We start from the raw sequence: 18,559 nt of genomic DNA, 5'->3' as shown, positions 1-18,559 counted from the left end.
ACAGTTCTTTAATGTCACTCTCTTAATGGGTCAATTCTTGTGCCATATAATTATTACAATGTTTGATGTGATGATGTGATGAAATTTAATTGGTTGAAATTTCTTGCTCAACGTTTATAACTATTATAACTTCGTAAATATTGATAAGGTAAAAAAAAAATAACTAAGTTAATTAATTATAATTATGTATCTAATAAATTTCTTTATTTTTTTATTATTTATTATTTGTGACACTTTTCAAATTTCACACTCCTTTATTTTATTTTTATAGGTTATGGACGAATTTTTGTTTCTTTTCAATTTTCACTGTTGGCTGAGTTATTTATTTTTTTCTTTGAAAAGAATAATTAAGGGATATATTGAAATCTTTTTTTGCAAAATTATCATTATAGTTGGAACTAATTAGTAGCTAAAGCATTTTAAGTTGGTAAGAAAGTTAAGTATGATCCTGACTTTGTGGGGAAATCAAGAATATAAAGCAAGTAGAGTTGATAATAATCTGTACTATAAGTTGAATTTTTAAAGAATTCACACAACTTAGAAAATTTCATTATTTTTGTCACGCTCCACTCCAATACACAATGCAATGGAGTGGAGATGCAACCGCCTAAACATTCTACACGAGGTTCTTCAGGAACAACTCGTTGAATGCCTAGTGAGAAAAATTAAAGACAACATAATGAAATTCAACGGGGAACGTGGACAAGTGGAAAAAAAAAACAGAAACTTGATCGATAATTCGATGCCATGGTACATTAGTACATAATACACTATTCATTACAAAACCATTCAACACAACTTAACACAATACTTAAACTTTCCTCGCTTAGCTACTATATGTTATGCGAGTTAATAGTGGTCACTATATGCGTTCTTAAAAGGGGTACAATAGGAGATTAAGGCTGCAAGTTCAACTTTGGATGTCCTTCGCTACATGAAAATAAAACAAAACATTTGAAATGTTAGACAAAAATGTCTAGTGCGTGAGATTTTTTAACACAACACCATTAGTAAATCAAGTTGCCTTAACACAATATAGACAATTTGTCAAATAAGGCAATATAAATAATATGTGAGTCAATCATCATATCTTGAAGTTTAAAAACACTTATTCCAAATGTCAAGCATTTTTCATCGTTTCGATTTTATCATCAATTCATAAATCTCAATGAGAAATAACTCCTTTTATCTTACGTAATAAATTCTTATGGAAATCATTACTTTTCAATTCTATCACCGCAATTCATCTTGCATACCACATCGTCATCTCGCAAAATCGTTGTGCGTGTTCAATTAGGTCTCTGTACCATTTTCTTGGCTCAAACGTTTACTACATTCTTTTGCCAAGTTGCAGTTATGCGAAGTAGAGTCAATGTATTTAGCAACTTTCATCAATTCCACTACGCATAACACTTCTTTCAATGCCAGATCATACAACAAGCAAAGAGTATCCAATATCATATCATACAACAACTATAAGATATCCTATCAAAGATCAATATGAATAAGACATTCTATTCCAAACCACACAACAAGATTAAAACATCTTGCTTCAGCTCATACAACAAGAATAGATCCTAAATAGGGCATTATATAGTTCGTTACGTGCCATCTTCTATTCAATTGGCTGACTGTCTCACCAACCCACTCACTCATTCTCCATTCCAATACCTCTTCTCCAAACTCGGAGTAATTTTCGTGTTAAATGGGATTTAGCATGTATAAATAGGCACATTTTCTTTGATTCAAATATAGAGAAATTGAGAAGATTCCTCCCAAAACTTCATGGAAATATTCAAGTTATTAACTAAATTTACTCATACATGGGTAGTCGAGTCTCGTGAGAGCACAATTTGGTGAACCCATAGGAACATGATCCAACACTGTACATATGTAGCTACTAGTATGAGGGTCAATTGCTACCCTACTAAGTTAGCATGCAACATGGAATAAGAATCTGCACATCATAAGAATATAACATAATAGCTTAGCTTGTAATATTTATATCATACCATGCTCATAAAATTGTTTATATCATGTAAAACATAAATATACAAGTGCTATATACTACAATTGCTTTCGCAAAAGAGAAACAAATGGATAGTATTTTATGAAAGCTTAAAAGATATGATTTGTTTTCTCGAAGAAGGCATTATCGGCTAACCTCAAAACAGTTATTTTGGTCATAATTTACATACATAAATATTCAATAATTTGGACATTTATGGAAGTAAGATGTATATAAGATATGAATCTCTACATATTCCATACTGTTGAATAGTAAAAAAGGAAAGGATAAAATGTAATTTAGGAAAAATTTAAAAGTCCTAAACTCCACATATGATAAAATCCAAGGTATTTATTATGGAGAGGAAAAAAAAATATAATTATTAGATAGACCATAAAAATTGTATCCATTTATAGCGTGAATTAATGATTATATCAATTTAAAACTTTAACTTTGGAAGTTGTATCAATTTAAATCTCAAACGGCTAATTATATCAATTTAAACTATGAAATTACATGATTGTATCAATTTTAAAAAATATACAAACTAAAGTTGAGGGTTTAAATTGATACAACTATTAGTTTGGAATTTAAATTGAATCAACCTCAAAGTTGAAGGATATAATAATTAGTCTAAATCAATACAATCTCTATAGATTTAGAGTAAATTGATATCAACGGGAGATGGAGATAAAATCGTGAAATTGAGTTAATAACATTAAAAATATTTGGATCAAATGTTTTTGTGCAGCGTAAGAGTAAGACATTGGTTCATAATTCATAAACTTGACTATCAACCATAAATTAGCCTAAAATAACAACATCAATAAAGGAAAAGAATAATTAAAAAAATTCAAAGAGAAATTAATTTTGAATAATTATAGAGAAACAATATTATGGGCATAAATCAATAAATCTATATATACTACAATTTATAAAAATGGTATGCGACAGTACTTTTACCTATCCATTTGGATTTACATTTTCAATAAAGTTTTATATTGATCTTTGGTGGATGGATCCAACTTTTGGATGGTCGCTGTCCATTTTTTTTTTCTTTTTTTTCAGTTTATAAAATAAAATTGAATATTATAGTTTAATTTTTAAAGGCAAATATGAACTGAGGTTGGTGGACCATCATTCCTTGAGATTGGATGTGAACTCTTCTACGTTATTTTTCTGTTGAATTCAATACGTTCAATTAATGAGATTGGATGTATGTGTTTTATTGGAGTTGATTATTAGGGATCCAACTAATTCATCCACTATTCTATTGTATGTGCAACAATGATAGAATATACTTGTATTTGCTTTTTAGAAAAAAGGATTATTTGATTCAAAAGTTAAAATAAAGATCAGAGTAATCCAATGAAAGTAAAGTGGTTATACAATTAATTTGCCAATTAGAAGGAAACAAGAAAAAAGAAAAAGTGAAAGGATTTAAGATAAGGAAAGTAGGAAATTATTAGTCCATTGGTGGGAGAGGATTTGGAAAGTTGAGGGGGACATTGTGTTAACGTAGAAAAGGAAAATTGTTAATACTCATTTTTCACAAATTTCGAGTCATCACAGGTCGCTCAAAATCAAATTGTGTTCTACTTTTACACACAGATTCAATCCCAGTCCAATTCTGTGTGCGCCAAATCCATCTGGCCATCCACTTCTCCTACAAATCGGCCTTTCCCTTTTCAATCTTCAAGATTTTTCTTTGCTTTTATTTATTCCGATGCGGAAATACGCTCCTGTTACCGCTTCACTGATCACTGATCTTCTTCGCCACCGCTCCCGTCAATCCTCTCGCCTTTTGTCCTCAACCCATATTCTCGATCACCCCTCTTCTTCTTCTCCTTCTCCTTCTCCTTCTTCCTCACTCATGTCTTCTTCTTCCAATCACCCGCTTTCTATCGCCACCATTAACGATAAGGTATTCTTTCCGATTGGGGTTTCCGTTTCCCTTTTTTTTTTTTTGTTTCGCTGATTGATGCTTTAAAGGGTTATTTCTATTTGGGGTTTGGATTTTATATCATATTTTGTATCCTTTTTTCATTTTGTCGTGCTTGCAGAACAAAACTTCTTTCTTTTTTAATCTCCCTTCCCGGGATCCCATTAATATATCATTGGCCATCTCTTCCCTGTTTTATTTTTCTTTTATGTCATTGTCACTGTAGGTTTTCTACTTGGTTTTTTGCGTGTTGGTCTGTTTGATTGGGTTAGTTAAATTAGTTGATGTTGGGAGTTTGTGGATGTATTGTTGCTATCACATGATACAACTCGGATCGTACCTGGAACAGTTGCTTTGCTTTTATTTACTATTACTAGTCGGATTTGAAAGTCCCTTTTTGTCTTGATGGATTTTTATTGGTGTTATACCAAAGCCCTTTCAGATTCAGACCCTCAATTCAATTGATGATTCATTTAATTTGTTCTAAGCTTCTGTGCTAAAGCTTGGCTATATTTACTCTGATGTTCTTTTCCAGGTGCTTAAATGTGAGTATGCTGTCAGAGGTGAAATCGTCACTCTCGCACAGGTAATTTAGACTTTCTTTCTATGTGTAAGAATGCAAAGGTTAAGATGATGGAAAACTATTAGGAGCTTGAAAATCTTAAAAGTTAATTTTATCTTTTGTTTCAAAGTAGTAATAATCAATCTCCCTTGCTGATTAGTAAGCATCTTCATTTTCTTCATCTTATTCTATCTTTTCTTGCAATTCTTCTATAGAAATTACAAGAAGAGTTATCGGTGAAGCCCGGTTCACATCCTTTTGATGAGGTATGGCAACTTCTTGGTAGTCCACTAGTTTATCTTTTGAGTTGAATGTTCATTTAATTGATGAAGAAAGTGAAAATATCTCCTTATATGTGTCCACCTACAAATCAAATGTTATCTTAATACAAAGCAGTGAACTGCTAGTTTTCTTTATAATGCACATAACCTCTAATTAGTGAGATTTTAGGTTCTTTGACTTTTTAGCCTAGGTTTTTTCGGCTGGGGGCACCTTATGGTACTGAAATATATGCTTATAACAGCATTGGGTTAACGTTGTACATTGATTTGTTTTTTTTTATTATTATTATTTTGTATAGATACTCTACTGCAACATTGGAAACCCTCAGTCCCTTGGTCAGCAGCCAATAACTTTCTTCCGTGAGGTTTGTTTGCTCTTTTTCACTGTAAAAGTTGGTGTTTTTATTATGGATGGAAAAATTAATATGTTCCCGATTCTCAGGTTCTTGCATTGTGCGATCATCCTGCTATTTTGGACAAAAGTGAAACACAGGGTTTGTTCAGGTATTGGAGAATGTATCACCTTTTTACAACTATAAGAACTGTTCAGTGGGTTTTAGAATGCTGCTAGATTTTATTATTATCCTTTTTTCCCCCAAAAGTAAACTGTAATGTGATTTTGTACCCAGTATTGGAAATAAGGTTGTGCCAGTTTAGAGGCTAATCAATAGTTTTAAAATACTGAGAATGTTACTCGCTCTTCAACAATGTGCAAGTAATAATTGGAGTTTCATGCATAGTGAATATATACTAAGCCCCCTGTCCGAATTAAATCCATGAAAAATAGCTAATAATTTTGAATGATTTTACTTTATCTCTTTCTTTTTCTTTTTCTTCTCCCTTTCCTTCATGTAAAGAACTATGCATTTGTATGATTAGTAGCCTTGAACAAAGCTTGATGCTGAGTTTTCTTCTCCATACTCAACTGAGTTTTCCTAACTTATTGCAGTACTGATGCCATCGCGAGAGCCTGGCAAATTCTAGACCAAATACCTGGAAGAGCAACTGGTGCATATAGTCACAGCCAGGTCATTAAGAATGGCCATATGAGAAGATGGAAAAGTTTAAGTTATAATATTGTAATGCTGATGAATTTATTTGTTTGCTTCGCTTTTGACCACAGGGTATCAAGGGTTTGCGTGATACAATTGCTGCTGGAATTGAAGCTCGTGATGGATATCCTGCCGATCCCAATGATTTTTTCCTAACAGATGGTGCAAGCCCAGCAGTAAGCTCCAATCTTTGTCTAGTACAAAGGCAATATTTTTTCACAAATAAGTTTAACAATGATCCCTATTTTCTCTATCTGGTCAGGTCCACATGATGATGCAATTGCTTATAAGATCAGAAGGGGATGGAATTCTTTGTCCAATTCCTCAGTACCCTTTGTACTCTGCTTCAATAGCTCTCCATGGTGGCACCCTGGTATTTGCAATCTTTTGTATAGTATTTCAAACTAATAAAAAGGTGGTTGTGTTAATGTGTTATCTTTTAGCTGACCTAAAAAACTATGTTTTAACCTCTAGAGCAATTGGCTGGTCGCCTACAACTTCTTTAGCATACATGTTTGTTGTCTTGGGCACTGTATTACATAGAGTTTTTATTTGTTTCATTTTAATGTGACGATCATCCTGTGGATGCAGGTCCCATACTATCTTGATGAAGCCACAGGGTGGGGACTGGAAACTTCTGAGCTTAAGAAGCAACTGGAGGCTGCCAAGTCCAAGGGTATAAATGTTAGGGCACTGGTGGTAATAAATCCTGGGAATCCCACAGGACAGGTACATGTCATGTTGCCACTCCGTGTCTTCAGGAAAAGAAACATGTGTCCCTTGTTAGAAATTTAAAATGTTCAGAAAATTCCTGCAGGTTCTTGCTGAGGATAATCAGCGGCAGATTGTGGAATTCTGCAAACAAGAGGGACTTGTTCTTCTTGCGGATGAGGTTGGTAAAGATGGATATTAGTGATGTGATGTAATGATACATTTTGGATCAGAGGATGAGATAATTGATTTTCAACCTGTACAGAATTAATGTATCTTTGCTACTTTCTACAGGTATATCAGGAAAACATTTACGCTCCCGATAAAAAGTTCCACTCTTTTAAGAAGATTTCCCGGTCTATGGGTTATGGCAATGAGGATATCGCATTGGTGTCGTTTCAGTCAGTCTCTAAAGGTATTATTGTGTTTCTTTTTTATCTGATTTACGGATGAAACATGGTTTTGGAGTAATCTGATAGAAATAATCAATTTCAAATGTAAGGAGCACTTATATATTTATGCATAATGTAGGTTACTATGGTGAGTGTGGAAAGAGAGGTGGATACATGGAGGTTACTGGTTTCAGTCCTGAGATAAGGGAACAAATATATAAAGTGGCATCAGTGAATCTGTGTTCTAACATTTCTGGCCAGATTCTAGCCAGCCTTGTAATGAATCCCCCAAAGGTTAATTTCGTCTCTTTCTATGATTCTATCTGGCACGTTTTGTATCTCTTCCCTTCTCTTCCATGGGGAAGGACATAATGGGAATATGGGACAATGGAATAAGGTTCATTTATTTCTCCCCTTTCAGACATATTTAAATGTCCCGGAATTTGGATAGGCATGTGGGTTAATTTCTTTTGGCTTCTTTGGAATGCTCTTGCTATTTCATGTTAAGCAAATTCTATATATGCAGGTTGGAGATGAATCTTTTGAATCATATAGTGCAGAGAAGGATGGAATACTATCTTCGCTGGAAAGACGTGCAAAGGTTAGTAAATTAACGCGTACAATCAATTTTTGGGTTGGTGATGAATATATATATATATATATTTATTTATTTATTTATATAAAATAAAGCATCCTAAACACAGTTTGGGAGCATTAATTCAGGTAAATCATGGGATGCTTTGGTATAGCCTAGAACTGCGAGGAGTCCATGCTACTTAATTCATGAGTTAACTTTAAGCAAAATAACTCAATTCAATCTGCTATCTAAATGAGAAACCAGTGCCTATGTGAGCAAAACACAAGGCCCGATCAAAGGAGAGTGTAAAACTCAATAAACGAAAATCTATACGTCCATCCTTCTATGATTTCTGTACTAAACAGAGTTGGAATTCTGTACTAAAAACAGTGTTTTTGTTCCAACTGGGACGAAGTCAATCCTGAAGTCTCCATTTGGAACAATTTGATCTTTTGTTTTCAAAGTTTTTTACAATTGCATCATTCTCAAGTAAAAAGGTTGGATTCTTAAATTTCAAAAACATGTTTTTAAAAATTTATTTTGTTTAGTTTTTAAAGATCACAAATTGTTACTAAACAGGACAAAAAAAAAAAAAAAACTAGCTTGGCAAAGAACATCCTTAACTAACCAAGAGGTTATGGATTCAATCCATGGTGGCTATTTACCTAAGAATTAATTTTCAACAAGATTTTTTATACTTAAATGTTGTAGGGGTTAGTTGGGTTATTTTGTGAGATTAGTCGAAGTGTGCGTAAGCTAGCTCAAACACTCATATATAAAAAAAGAAAAATATATGACCCCTCTTGAAGAGAACGGCAATTGTTCAATCTCTGCACTCGCCAAATTGAAACTATACCAACAGTACCTCCACACTTTGGGGTCAACAAAGGCAACCAAGGCAAATCATTCAGGTCCTCAGTGTTCTTAGGTTCCTGTTTGGGTTTACTGACATTTCTGTTCTTTTGTTATTTGAGTTTCCGATCCGCACTTGACATTGTAGTTAATGAGCTTATTGCAGAAAATGTTACAACTGATATGCTTCCTCACCTGCTGCTTGCACTTAATTTTACGTTTACTTCCTACTGTAGGCACTGGAAGATGCTCTAAACAGTCTAGAAGGTGTGGAGTGCAACAAAGCTGAAGGGGCCATGTATCTCTTTCCTCGTATTTACCTGCCCGCGAAGGCAATCAAAGCAGCTGAAGCTGTCAATACATCTCCTGATACTTTCTATTGTCGTCGCCTCCTTAATGCTACTGGAATTGTTGTTGTGCCAGGTTCTGGTTTTGGTCAGGTTAGTGTTTTGGTTTTTCATATACTTGGCCACGTGACTGTAAAGGGTAAACTACATTGCATTCTACCACGAAACATAGTAGAGACCTTTGATTCATATCAAATAATTAAGACTATCTTTTGTCTGTTTTCTTGTAGGTTCCGGGTACATGGCATTTTAGATGCACCATACTACCTCAAGAGGACAAGATTCCAGCCATTGTTTCACGTTTGACAGAGTTCCACAAACAATTCATGGAAGAATTCCGCGATTGAGTACCTGCTGCAGGACCCATTTTTTAAATTATGAGCTCTATTTTTTGGATGATCATGATTTTCCATTATGAACTTCACTTCCGAATTTCTCTAAATTAAATAATAGTGTTAGACTGGTAATTATTTTGTTTGCTACCTCAAAAGTTGAAATATAGGTAATGAAGGCCAATCGAATATTGCTAAGAACTCAAAGAAAGTGACTTCCTATTCCTTCTGCTCTTGTTCTTTCAAGAAACAACAATAATAAAAATGGAAAAAAAAGATGTTACAAGTATTTGTTTTTTATTATTCTATTTTAGTGAGTGTTATTATGGGTAGGGAAACAACCACAAGAAGTGGTGCTGCTGTGGCCTAAAGAATAAGAGTGTCTCCAATTTAACTTCTTGACTTGTTCTGTGGTTTTCTGAATCTGCTGAGAGTGTTGTTGTCTGGCTGTTTCTCTCCATTCCTCAGCTTTTCTGTGGACTACTGCCATTTTCTTCATTAGCTTCTCCTCTAGATTTGATCTCATCCTTTCTATTTTCACCTGCATTTTACCATTTCATATCTTTCTTTCACTAACCATTCAAAGGGGGTGGGGAGAGCTGTAATTCATTTAAAACATGGAGACTTAAAAAGTTTTGGTCAAAATCATTCTAGACTAACATTAGAAGCTATAACAGAATCAATGAAACTGAACTGACAGACTGAAGCAAGCATTTAAATATACCCCACAGCCATAGTGTCTGGTATCAATTTTACTCCAAAGCTGATTACCAACTCTTGAAATTTGGTTTTTTCTTTTCAAAACAATTATTGGATACCTTTTTCATAACATTTATGAGTATCGCTAAAGTGAACAAATCTGAATAATGGAACTTTTAAAAATTTAAAATAACTAACCTAAAAGTATTTAAAAGAAACAACAATTTAGTAAGACAGGTATAAATGAACAAAAAAGAAAAAGTAAAATATTAATATTGTCAGATGAGACACTAAAAACCAAAGCCTGTGTTTGGGCATTAAAGAGCTCAATTAAAATAAACAAATACCCTCCTTTCTGTTCTTGCTTTTTCAAAATGGGGATTGATGTTATAAAATTATTTAGAATAGAAGATGACTGGTTGCAATCAGATTGTTATTTTAATGGAAAGCATATGCAGATATGAGGGGTTACTGAAATCAGGTGAGCACAGAAACAGAGGTGGACCAGTCAAGAAGGTGACTCTGTCTCCTCAACCATGGCGGATGGCTCGAGGAAGAAAAACGACGAAATCCACAACCATGAAAAATCAAACATCTTGGTTTTAAAAAACAGAACTTTTCGATAATGGGTCACCTCAAGTTTCTTCGACTGAGCTTCTGCTTTTGCATTTTGAAGGTTCACCCAAGCCTGTATCTTGGATTCTTCTCTCTGATATCTGCCAAAAAATAAACAATAAAATAAAATTATAGGAATTACAGATTCAGTTTTTTTTTAATCAAATGGTGAAATGTAAAAAAAAGTCAATGTTATTACCTATTACAGCATTTAGTCTTCTCCTCTTCTTCCCAAGCTGCAGCTCTCGAATCCGATATACTTTTCCGGCATTCGTTTCCAGTTTCGAAGTGTCTCAAGCTTTTAGAAATTTCTTCTTCCTCCTCTTCCCTCGAGCTCCAATTTGATGTAACAGAATCGTATTGAGATGGAAGCTGTAGCTTTGCCAAATGACATTCCTGCAACTGAGAAATGTCGACGGTGGCACTGTCGCCACCCTCGCCGGCGAGACCGAGTGGGCCGGATCTGCTAGCTGGTGTGTTGTAACGAACAGGAGAAGTGCTTTTGAACGGCGTTGGACATCTTGAGGTGGTGGAACTTCCAAGAGGGGTCATCTCTGTTCCAATGTCTCTATGTTGAACCTCAACAATGGCGTCTGCAACTTTCATCTTGTTGATGGGAGAATTGTTAAACAGAAAGCCTTCTTTTGTTGGCAAAATTGGCTCTACATTGTCCATGAACTTATCTGCATGAATCGAATTTGAAGTTAGAAAACGAAAAACTCATCAGATTCACATGCAGTTCCAAACACCAAAGGACAAGCTTTTTTAAACAATCTACAGCAAAAGCGTTGAAAAAGTACAACAATAATTTAGAAAGAAAAAGGGTTTCTCAGAAAGTTAGTACCTTTTAGGTGTAAATCAGAAACTCCATTGAAATCTCTCAATGGGTTACTGCTATTTTGAACTAAAGTTGGAGATTCAAGAAAGCTAGGGATTGGCTTAGAAACTTTTTCCTCTATAACTCGAGATTTCTCAGCAAAGACTTCTGTTTGAGCCTTAAAATTATCACATTGCTTTAATATCTTCGAGGGTTCTGATGGCTTCAATGTGTGGGCAGGTGAGTCATTGCAAGGGCTACAAACGAGCCATTTCTCAGCTTCATCCCATTTTGAAGGGACATTCTTCCTTGAAAGATTTCTAACACTGAACCCAAAAACAGGTCTTCCAGGAGTTGAAGGAGACTCAATAACTCGACGTTGAGTCACTGAGTTAACTCCATCTCTCCTCCTCTGAGTCGAAACAGAGCAAGTGACATTGTTTGCCATTGGTAATGACTTGACGAACTCAGAAGTTTCTTTGAGGTTAAGCTTGCAAAGTGGGTCATGGAAGGTGTCTGAAAAAGGGTCATCTTTGGTTTTACCATAGAAGCTTCTCCTTCCCTCCAATGGCGGTTCCTGAATCAGAAACAAACAAAAAAGTTATCATGAGGAAGATACAGAAGAAAAAAGAAAACAAAAGGGCTAAAAAGATAGAGAGGACATAATTTACCCCATTTGATTGAAATAAGGGAGGAGGAGGAGAGTGAAAGTATTTGGGAGAGGTAAGATCCATTGCTTTCAAGTAAAGAACAGAAACAGAAAGCAATGAAGATGGATGATGAAGAAGAAGTCTTTTTCTAGTTGTTAAAGAAAAGGTGAACTCCTTTATTCTTCATCCTAAATCTCCATGTTGATGATCATAGAGATATAAAAGCACTTGTGGGTTAAGAAAGTGACTGTATTTGCAGTCAAACAGAGTCCTCACTGTCCCAACCCAAAAGCATTGACTACTTAGAATAATGGGTAAAATAAAATGCAGCTACTCACATGGGGTAGCCTGCAAAACCCAAAGCTTAGCCAACCCAGAGCCATGCTACTCTCTACATATCTATTATCTATCTATCTATATATATATATATATATATATTCAAAATTTGAATTTAGGCTGAAAATAAAAGCAGCATGAGATGAAGAAGGAGACGAAACAGTACTTCCTCAAAAGGAGAGTGAGGGTGGTCTCGTGAATTATAAAATATGAAACTTGAAGAAAAGGTAAAATAATAAATCAATGGCTTTTTTGCCTTTTTGTATTCTTTTTAGGAAGGTTCTTATGAGTTATAGATGGGATTTGTTTAAAGTTTTAAGGGTGTGTTGGTTTGATTTTTGCAGGGAAAAGATGGTTTTGTCTTGTTTTTGTTTACATAAAAAAGTGTATTAAGCAAAAGAAAAACAGATAGATTTCTTTATTGTTTTGTAATTTGGCTCTGTTCCCAAAGATACTCAGCTTCACCCGACAAGTTTTGTGGTCACAAAAATTATTCTGACATTTGTAATTTAACACTAATAAAAGTTGTTTTATATTTCTTTTCTATCTTTCAAAATCTTTAGACCATCATTCTTTCTCTTAACTCTTAATTCTTAACTCATTCATTTCCTAACAAAATAATACTCTACACTCTACTCTACACTCCCTACTCCTTCTCCTTCTCCTTCACATTTCCTCAACTTTCAACCCCACTTCAATATTAGTATATGTTAATATCTATTTAAAGATGTACACTAACAACAAACATAATTTAGTTGGAAACTAAAACAACTTAATTTAAATGATTTGTACGTAAACTTTTTTTTTTTTTTTTTTATCTAAAAAGTATACATCCAAGTTCATTCTTAAATTACTTATACAGCAAATGCATTACTGATGTATTACTGTTAAGAATCAACTCAAAATACATGAGTTAAAAGGCTAGTAAATTACTAAGAACCACCCACTAGCTTTAGCTATGGAATGCTAATTTACGTATAACTGATATCTTAACTCTCATCTATTAAGATAACACTTGAGTTTCTTCAACAAAATTCAATGGTAAATAGTCCACATAAATTCAAAACTGGCCACTGTATATACAGGAGTTTTCCAAACATAAACACTCATTAATGATCTATAACTTAGATTAGCTGCTTTCCCATTCCCATAAAATTGTTGGGTAATTACTTTTATTGATGTATTCTAACTTTATATGCTACTTCTTAAAAAGGAACACTGACAGTGCATTATCACATATATAGGGGTCAATGGATGAATAATTGGAATGAAGAAGATTAATGCAATGCTCTAATGTTGTTAATAATAATATTAATAATATTAATAAAGCTTCCATTACTTAAATATGCAGCTCAATTAATGGCCTCAACCAATTAAGACTAGGTAACTCCAAAACATGTGTGCATGATTAGATGCCATTTGAAAAATAAAATGCCTTCAGTGAAATTTCCTTTTTAATAAACACTCCCGAGATGCTTCCTTGAAACCACTTTAATGCCTTTTTTTTCATCTTTAGAAACGTTCTAACCATTGTTTTTATTATCAATAATTTTTTGAACTTAACTATTAAAAAAAAACTTTCAATTTTTAACCAACTACAACAAAAAATAAAAATAAATACATTTATTCCATCATATTTTGTGAACTCCGTTGTATTGTTAACTTAAAAAAGTACTTCTTAGAGTTAGGTGGTCTTTAAACCTTGAAAAATGATGGGTCAGAAATGAACAAACAATCTAAGCTAATTAGAGTGAATGACAATGAAAATGATCAAATTTATATTTTTGAACTTTTATACTATATTTTAAGCATGTGACCAACTTTTAAAGAGATGTTTGGCATATATATTAGGTGTAGTGATTCATTATTAGTTTTAATAAATAAATAAACGACACACAAACATATATGTATATCTATTCATTTATTTATATGAACTAATAATGAATAACAGTAAGACCTAATAAGGATTTTGCAGTGGAGATGCTGACAAAGATGGAAATGAAAATGAGTTGGTTGCTGCGTAAGAAGAAAAAAACAAAAAGACCTGAGCTTGTTTCAATCATTTGTAATAAGTTGGGGAGGAATCATTGTATTTTAAATGAAAATTTCAAGCAACTAAATTTAATTGGCTAAATGGGTTACCTTCATTAGAAAATGTTTATTTAAGGTTTAAAACAATATATGTGGATAAAACTATGGTGGTTGATGGAGGATTCTAGACAACAGTCCACTGCTCATTAGGAGTCTAAAGACATTCGAGTTACATAAAAAAGAAAACCTTTGCATCCACGTCGTAGTTGAACACACATACTACAAAACTTAAGTTAATAGTTGAACACATACACCTACAAAACTTAAGTTAACAAACGTAACTATGAAACGACGTTGAGACACATGAACCCTATTGTTTTCAGGTTAAGTGTAAACTTTGGGACTATATCAAAATCAGAAACGTTCAAAAGGTAGGGTGGGCTTACACCATTTCATTCCACACCCTTTTGAAATCTCTATTTAATTTCACAAGGATTGCGGAAACAATTTTGCATGGAAAATTTATGGGGATCGAGTTCCTCGGTCGTAAAGAATTATCTTTGATTTTGTTTTTCTTAAAACTTTAATTAATATAAATATATTTTGTTGGCACACGGATCTTGCACGCATTCGTTGTCATCACGGTCCCTTATGGGCTTTCACCTTTGAATGAGCTTACAGAGAAGTGCTTGGTGTAAATAATGTATATGAGTATTAGTGAGGTCGTGAATAGGACATTATGGTTTTAAGTATGCGACTAAACTAGGCGGCTAAGTTAAGATCATGCGATAAAAGGGACATACACTACAAGAAAATGGACATTTTCTGACGTCGTCACTAACGTCGGGAAATATAACGCTGGGAAAGAGAGGAAACACCGACGGTGAGAAACACACGTCGAGATAAGGAGGAAAGGCCGATGCCACCAAAAACCACGTCAAGATAAATAGTAATTGAATTTTTTTTATTATACTTTCCTCGACCTGGACACAGAGGACGTTGGAAAAAGTTAGAAATTAAATTTTAGTGTTAGACTTCCCCTGACGTTCATACACACCACGTCGGAAAAGGTCTCAATAATAATATTTAATTTAAACTTTTACCAACATCAATACACACCATGTCGGCAAAAGTTTTAATAATAATATTTGATCTAAACCTTTGTTGACGTCAACGATGACCGTGTCAGCAAAGGGATAGCTAGGCATTTATTATTATGATTTAAACTTTTTTCGACGCCATTAGTAAGACGTTAGAGAAAGTCTAGGAATGTCGATGTTTTTTAGCTGCTTTAGGGTTTAAGGATTATAGAACACAGAGCACGCAAAATTCAAAGAGTAAAGAAAAGAAAAAGAGAAAGAGAGGGAAGAAGAAGAATCGTCATTTGTCCGCCTTCGTCTTCCGCTGCTCGTCCGTCGCCCATCACTCCATGCTCCTCCCTCGTAAGATTTGTCTTTTTTTTTTTTAACTTGTTTGAAATGTATGTACTTGTAATATATTATGTACATTTTTATTATGTATAGTTTAAAATGTATGCATGTGTAGTTTGAAATTCATTGTATGTTTGGGAATGTATTATGTAATTTTGTATGTGTACTTCATGCTAAGAGATGTATGTATGTGTAAGATATTATGTATGATTTTATATGAAAATGTATGAGTTTTTATATGTAAGTTTGAGATTGAATGTGTAAATTTGAGATTGTATATTGATATTATATAATCTATGTGTATTGTAGGTTTTTAAAATTTTTGAATACGAATTTAAATTTGATAGTTAATTTAAATTTGAGTTTAAATATGAATTTGATAGTTAATTTAAATTTGAGTTTAAATATGAATTTCTGTTTAATATATATCGATTATAATATGAATTTGAATTTAAGGTTGGATACGAATGTGAATTTTATGGCTATCTTGTCTTTATGGTAGCCTATTTATTTATGTCAAAAATTAGTTTCTAATATGTTAATTACTAGCTTTGAGATTCTTAAGAATCTTTTAATTAAGTATGTATGAATTATCATGTATATGAATTATTAGGTATAGGAATTAAGTTTAAATTTGAATTTAATTTTAGTGCTATATTAGAGATTTGACGATATAGCTTATTCATGGAGTAGGTTGGAGTTAATTAGTTGGAGTAAATTGGAGTAAGTTGAGAGGAGATATATAAAATTAATCAAATGTATTTATGTTTTAGGGCTTTTAACGAGATGAACAAGAGGTGGATGAAACTTAGGGACATGTTTTCGATTGAGTACACATAAAAGTTTTCCAATTTTTAGAGGTTACAAAATATCACGTCAATAATTACAAACAATAAGGTATCAATGTACGAGAGGTATGAATTCGAATTGAGACTCATTAGAGGGTGTGGAGACATCTATTAACCACTGGAATAGCATTTTCATACATAGACTGAGTGTATCATGAAGAGCCCATGAACTTGTACAGAGGTATGCAAAAACTTGATAAAGGAACGAGTAGTAGTAATAATCCTTTTGATGAAGGATATCTATAAGATAGATGTAGGCTTTTTTGTTTTTTTTTTTTACTTTAATGTAATTGCTTTTAAACATTTTGAACATATAATATGTACGTTTTATACATGTATATATTGTATTTGATTTATTATAATTAATGTAAAATTTGAAACTTTATAACTTGTTGCACATCACGTTTCTTGCCAAATGGGAAACCAAGAACAATATTCAACAATAACGACAACAAAATAATCAAATAAATAATTAAAAAAATTAAGGTTTTGCTGACGCATAGACTTCGTCAGCATAGAACACCTTCCCCGACACATGGCCAAGACGCCGGGGAAAGACTTTTTGCCTATGCGACGTTGGTATTAGCTATGTCGATGTGCCTCACTCACGTCGGCGTTAGCTTTTTAGCGACGTCCTTCTCGCGTTGGTAAGTCATGTGTCGACGTTTAGGGTTTGTCGACGTGGTCGTTGCCCAAGTCGGCCAATGTTTTTTCGACGCGATTTTCCCTATGTTGGTGCTGACGTCGGCAATGCTTTTTCAAATGTCTTTTTCGTCCTTTGTCGACGTGTTTGTGCGTCAACCATTCCCTTGTTTCTTGTAGTGATACATAATCGTTTGTGTTGCTTAACTCTACTAAATGTGTATATTGCGTACAAGTTTTCCTCTCTTTTGTTCATAAATATAAAAGAAAAGAGAGGTTTATTGGGTAAGAACTCTAATGCTCAAATACCATTTAAATATAAAATAGTTTTAGCAAAAATATATTATTATTTTATTCCTCCTCTCCTCACCACAACCAACTAACGTCAAATGCACATAGAGATATATGCATATCTACATTTACCTATCTTCTCACCCTTTCTAAAACTTGGGTGCTCTTATGATCCATATTCATGAATGGATCTATAAGTTTATAAAAGAGACTTTCACATTGATAATTAACTAAGCAATGTGGGAATGCATGTGTTAAATAAAATAATAATAAATATTTGCTTATTCAAAATTTTCATTTAACATTTAAGCCAAAGTAAAGAAAGAAACTTCATTACAACATGATGCTGACAGAGGAGTGAATAGTTCCTTCAGGCAATATGAATTTTCAAACGAATTTCAATTTAAGGCGAGCATTCTCTCGAAACCTTCACCATTATATACTTGCTCTTGCTTAAAAATGCAAATACTCATTAAAGCAAGCAACCTCCTGATGTCTTGTTGCCACACACACTAGCATTTTTGTATATATATATATATGTTTAAGGAGGGATTTAGTGAAGTGGTCGTATTGTTACAATCCTTTTATCGTATGTTTAGTGAGGTTTTAGTTACAAGCTCTCTCGAGAAGTTAACACGAACACCTCATTTCTTCTTTTAAATATAATAAGGTGTTGGATAATGCTGTGACTAAACAAGACAAGTAATAAGAACATTGAGGTTTTCTAAGAATTACTTTTTTGTGGTGTTCACAATCATAAAGAATGAATACAAGCATGCAGTAAGTAAAGAAAAGAGAGAATGAAAGAAAAATATGATTGCATTCATAATAAAAGATTTAGTTCTCTCGACCATGGAATTTAAACTATCAATACAATAGAAATAAAAATTACAAATAGAATGTAAATGAAATGAGTCAAGTTGCAAAACACAATCACTTGGGCTCTTTGGGTCCATTTTATGCCTATTACAAAACTTATGGGAGATGAGATATGAGATATGAATTCTTTACAACTCTCTAACTCCAAGCTCTCACCTAAAGCACCAAGAGAAAAAGTTAGAGATAAAATTGGATTTCTTTCATCAGATTTCACACACCCTCGAAATGAAGGAGATGCCCTGTATTTATAGGTATTTTGTTGATG

General features: G+C 33.4%; 2 protein-coding genes across 2 annotated transcripts; one reads left to right on the top strand and one right to left on the bottom strand.

Moving 5' to 3' along the window:
* The first annotated feature begins 3,465 nt into the window (after window positions 1-3,465).
* Window positions 3,466-9,281, top strand: LOC101207254 (alanine aminotransferase 2). The gene is made up of 15 exons (XM_004144396.3): window positions 3,466-3,932; window positions 4,486-4,536; window positions 4,728-4,778; window positions 5,093-5,158; window positions 5,236-5,297; window positions 5,743-5,821; window positions 5,917-6,021; window positions 6,108-6,218; window positions 6,437-6,574; window positions 6,663-6,737; window positions 6,851-6,971; window positions 7,088-7,242; window positions 7,475-7,549; window positions 8,614-8,817; window positions 8,955-9,281. Exons 1-15 carry the CDS (start codon window positions 3,735-3,737, stop codon window positions 9,069-9,071), a joined length of 1,608 nt encoding a protein of 535 aa, XP_004144444.2. The 5' UTR covers window positions 3,466-3,734; the 3' UTR covers window positions 9,072-9,281.
* On the bottom strand, window positions 9,252-12,288 carry LOC101207750. Its single transcript, XM_004144398.3, has 5 exons — window positions 11,859-12,288; window positions 11,215-11,764; window positions 10,570-11,053; window positions 10,390-10,471; window positions 9,252-9,597 (listed from the first exon to the last, which is right to left on the bottom strand). The coding sequence occupies exons 1-5, from the start codon at window positions 11,919-11,921 to the stop codon at window positions 9,367-9,369; spliced, it is 1,410 nt and encodes a 469-aa protein (XP_004144446.1). The 5' UTR covers window positions 11,922-12,288; the 3' UTR covers window positions 9,252-9,366.
* Window positions 12,289-18,559: the final 6,271 nt, after the last annotated feature.

Source organism: Cucumis sativus, chromosome 3 (assembly GCF_000004075.3).
Source record: "Cucumis sativus cultivar 9930 chromosome 3, Cucumber_9930_V3, whole genome shotgun sequence".
Taxonomy (NCBI): domain Eukaryota; kingdom Viridiplantae; phylum Streptophyta; class Magnoliopsida; order Cucurbitales; family Cucurbitaceae; genus Cucumis; species Cucumis sativus.
This window is presented reverse-complemented; position numbering and strand designations above follow the sequence as displayed.

What these genes read in the sequence shown, in the direction of transcription:
- LOC101207254 (XM_004144396.3), top strand. Translation starts at nt 3,735, where the DNA reads ATGCGGAAATACGCTCCTGTTACCGCTTCACTGATCACTGATCTTCTT. An exon ending in GAAACACAGGGTTTGTTCAG is followed by an intron (nt 5,298 to 5,742) that starts GTATTGGAGAAT and finishes AACTTATTGCAG; the next exon opens with TACTGATGCCATCGCGAGAG. An exon ending in TTGTTCTTCTTGCGGATGAG is followed by an intron (nt 6,738 to 6,850) that starts GTTGGTAAAGAT and finishes TACTTTCTACAG; the next exon opens with GTATATCAGGAAAACATTTA.
- LOC101207750 (XM_004144398.3), bottom strand. Translation starts at nt 11,921, where the DNA reads ATGGATCTTACCTCTCCCAAATACTTTCACTCTCCTCCTCCTCCCTTA. An exon ending in CCTTATTTCAATCAAATGGG is followed by an intron (nt 11,765 to 11,858) that starts GTAAATTATGTC and finishes TTTCTGATTCAG; the next exon opens with GAACCGCCATTGGAGGGAAG. An exon ending in AAGACTAAATGCTGTAATAG is followed by an intron (nt 10,472 to 10,569) that starts GTAATAACATTG and finishes ATTTTTTGGCAG; the next exon opens with ATATCAGAGAGAAGAATCCA.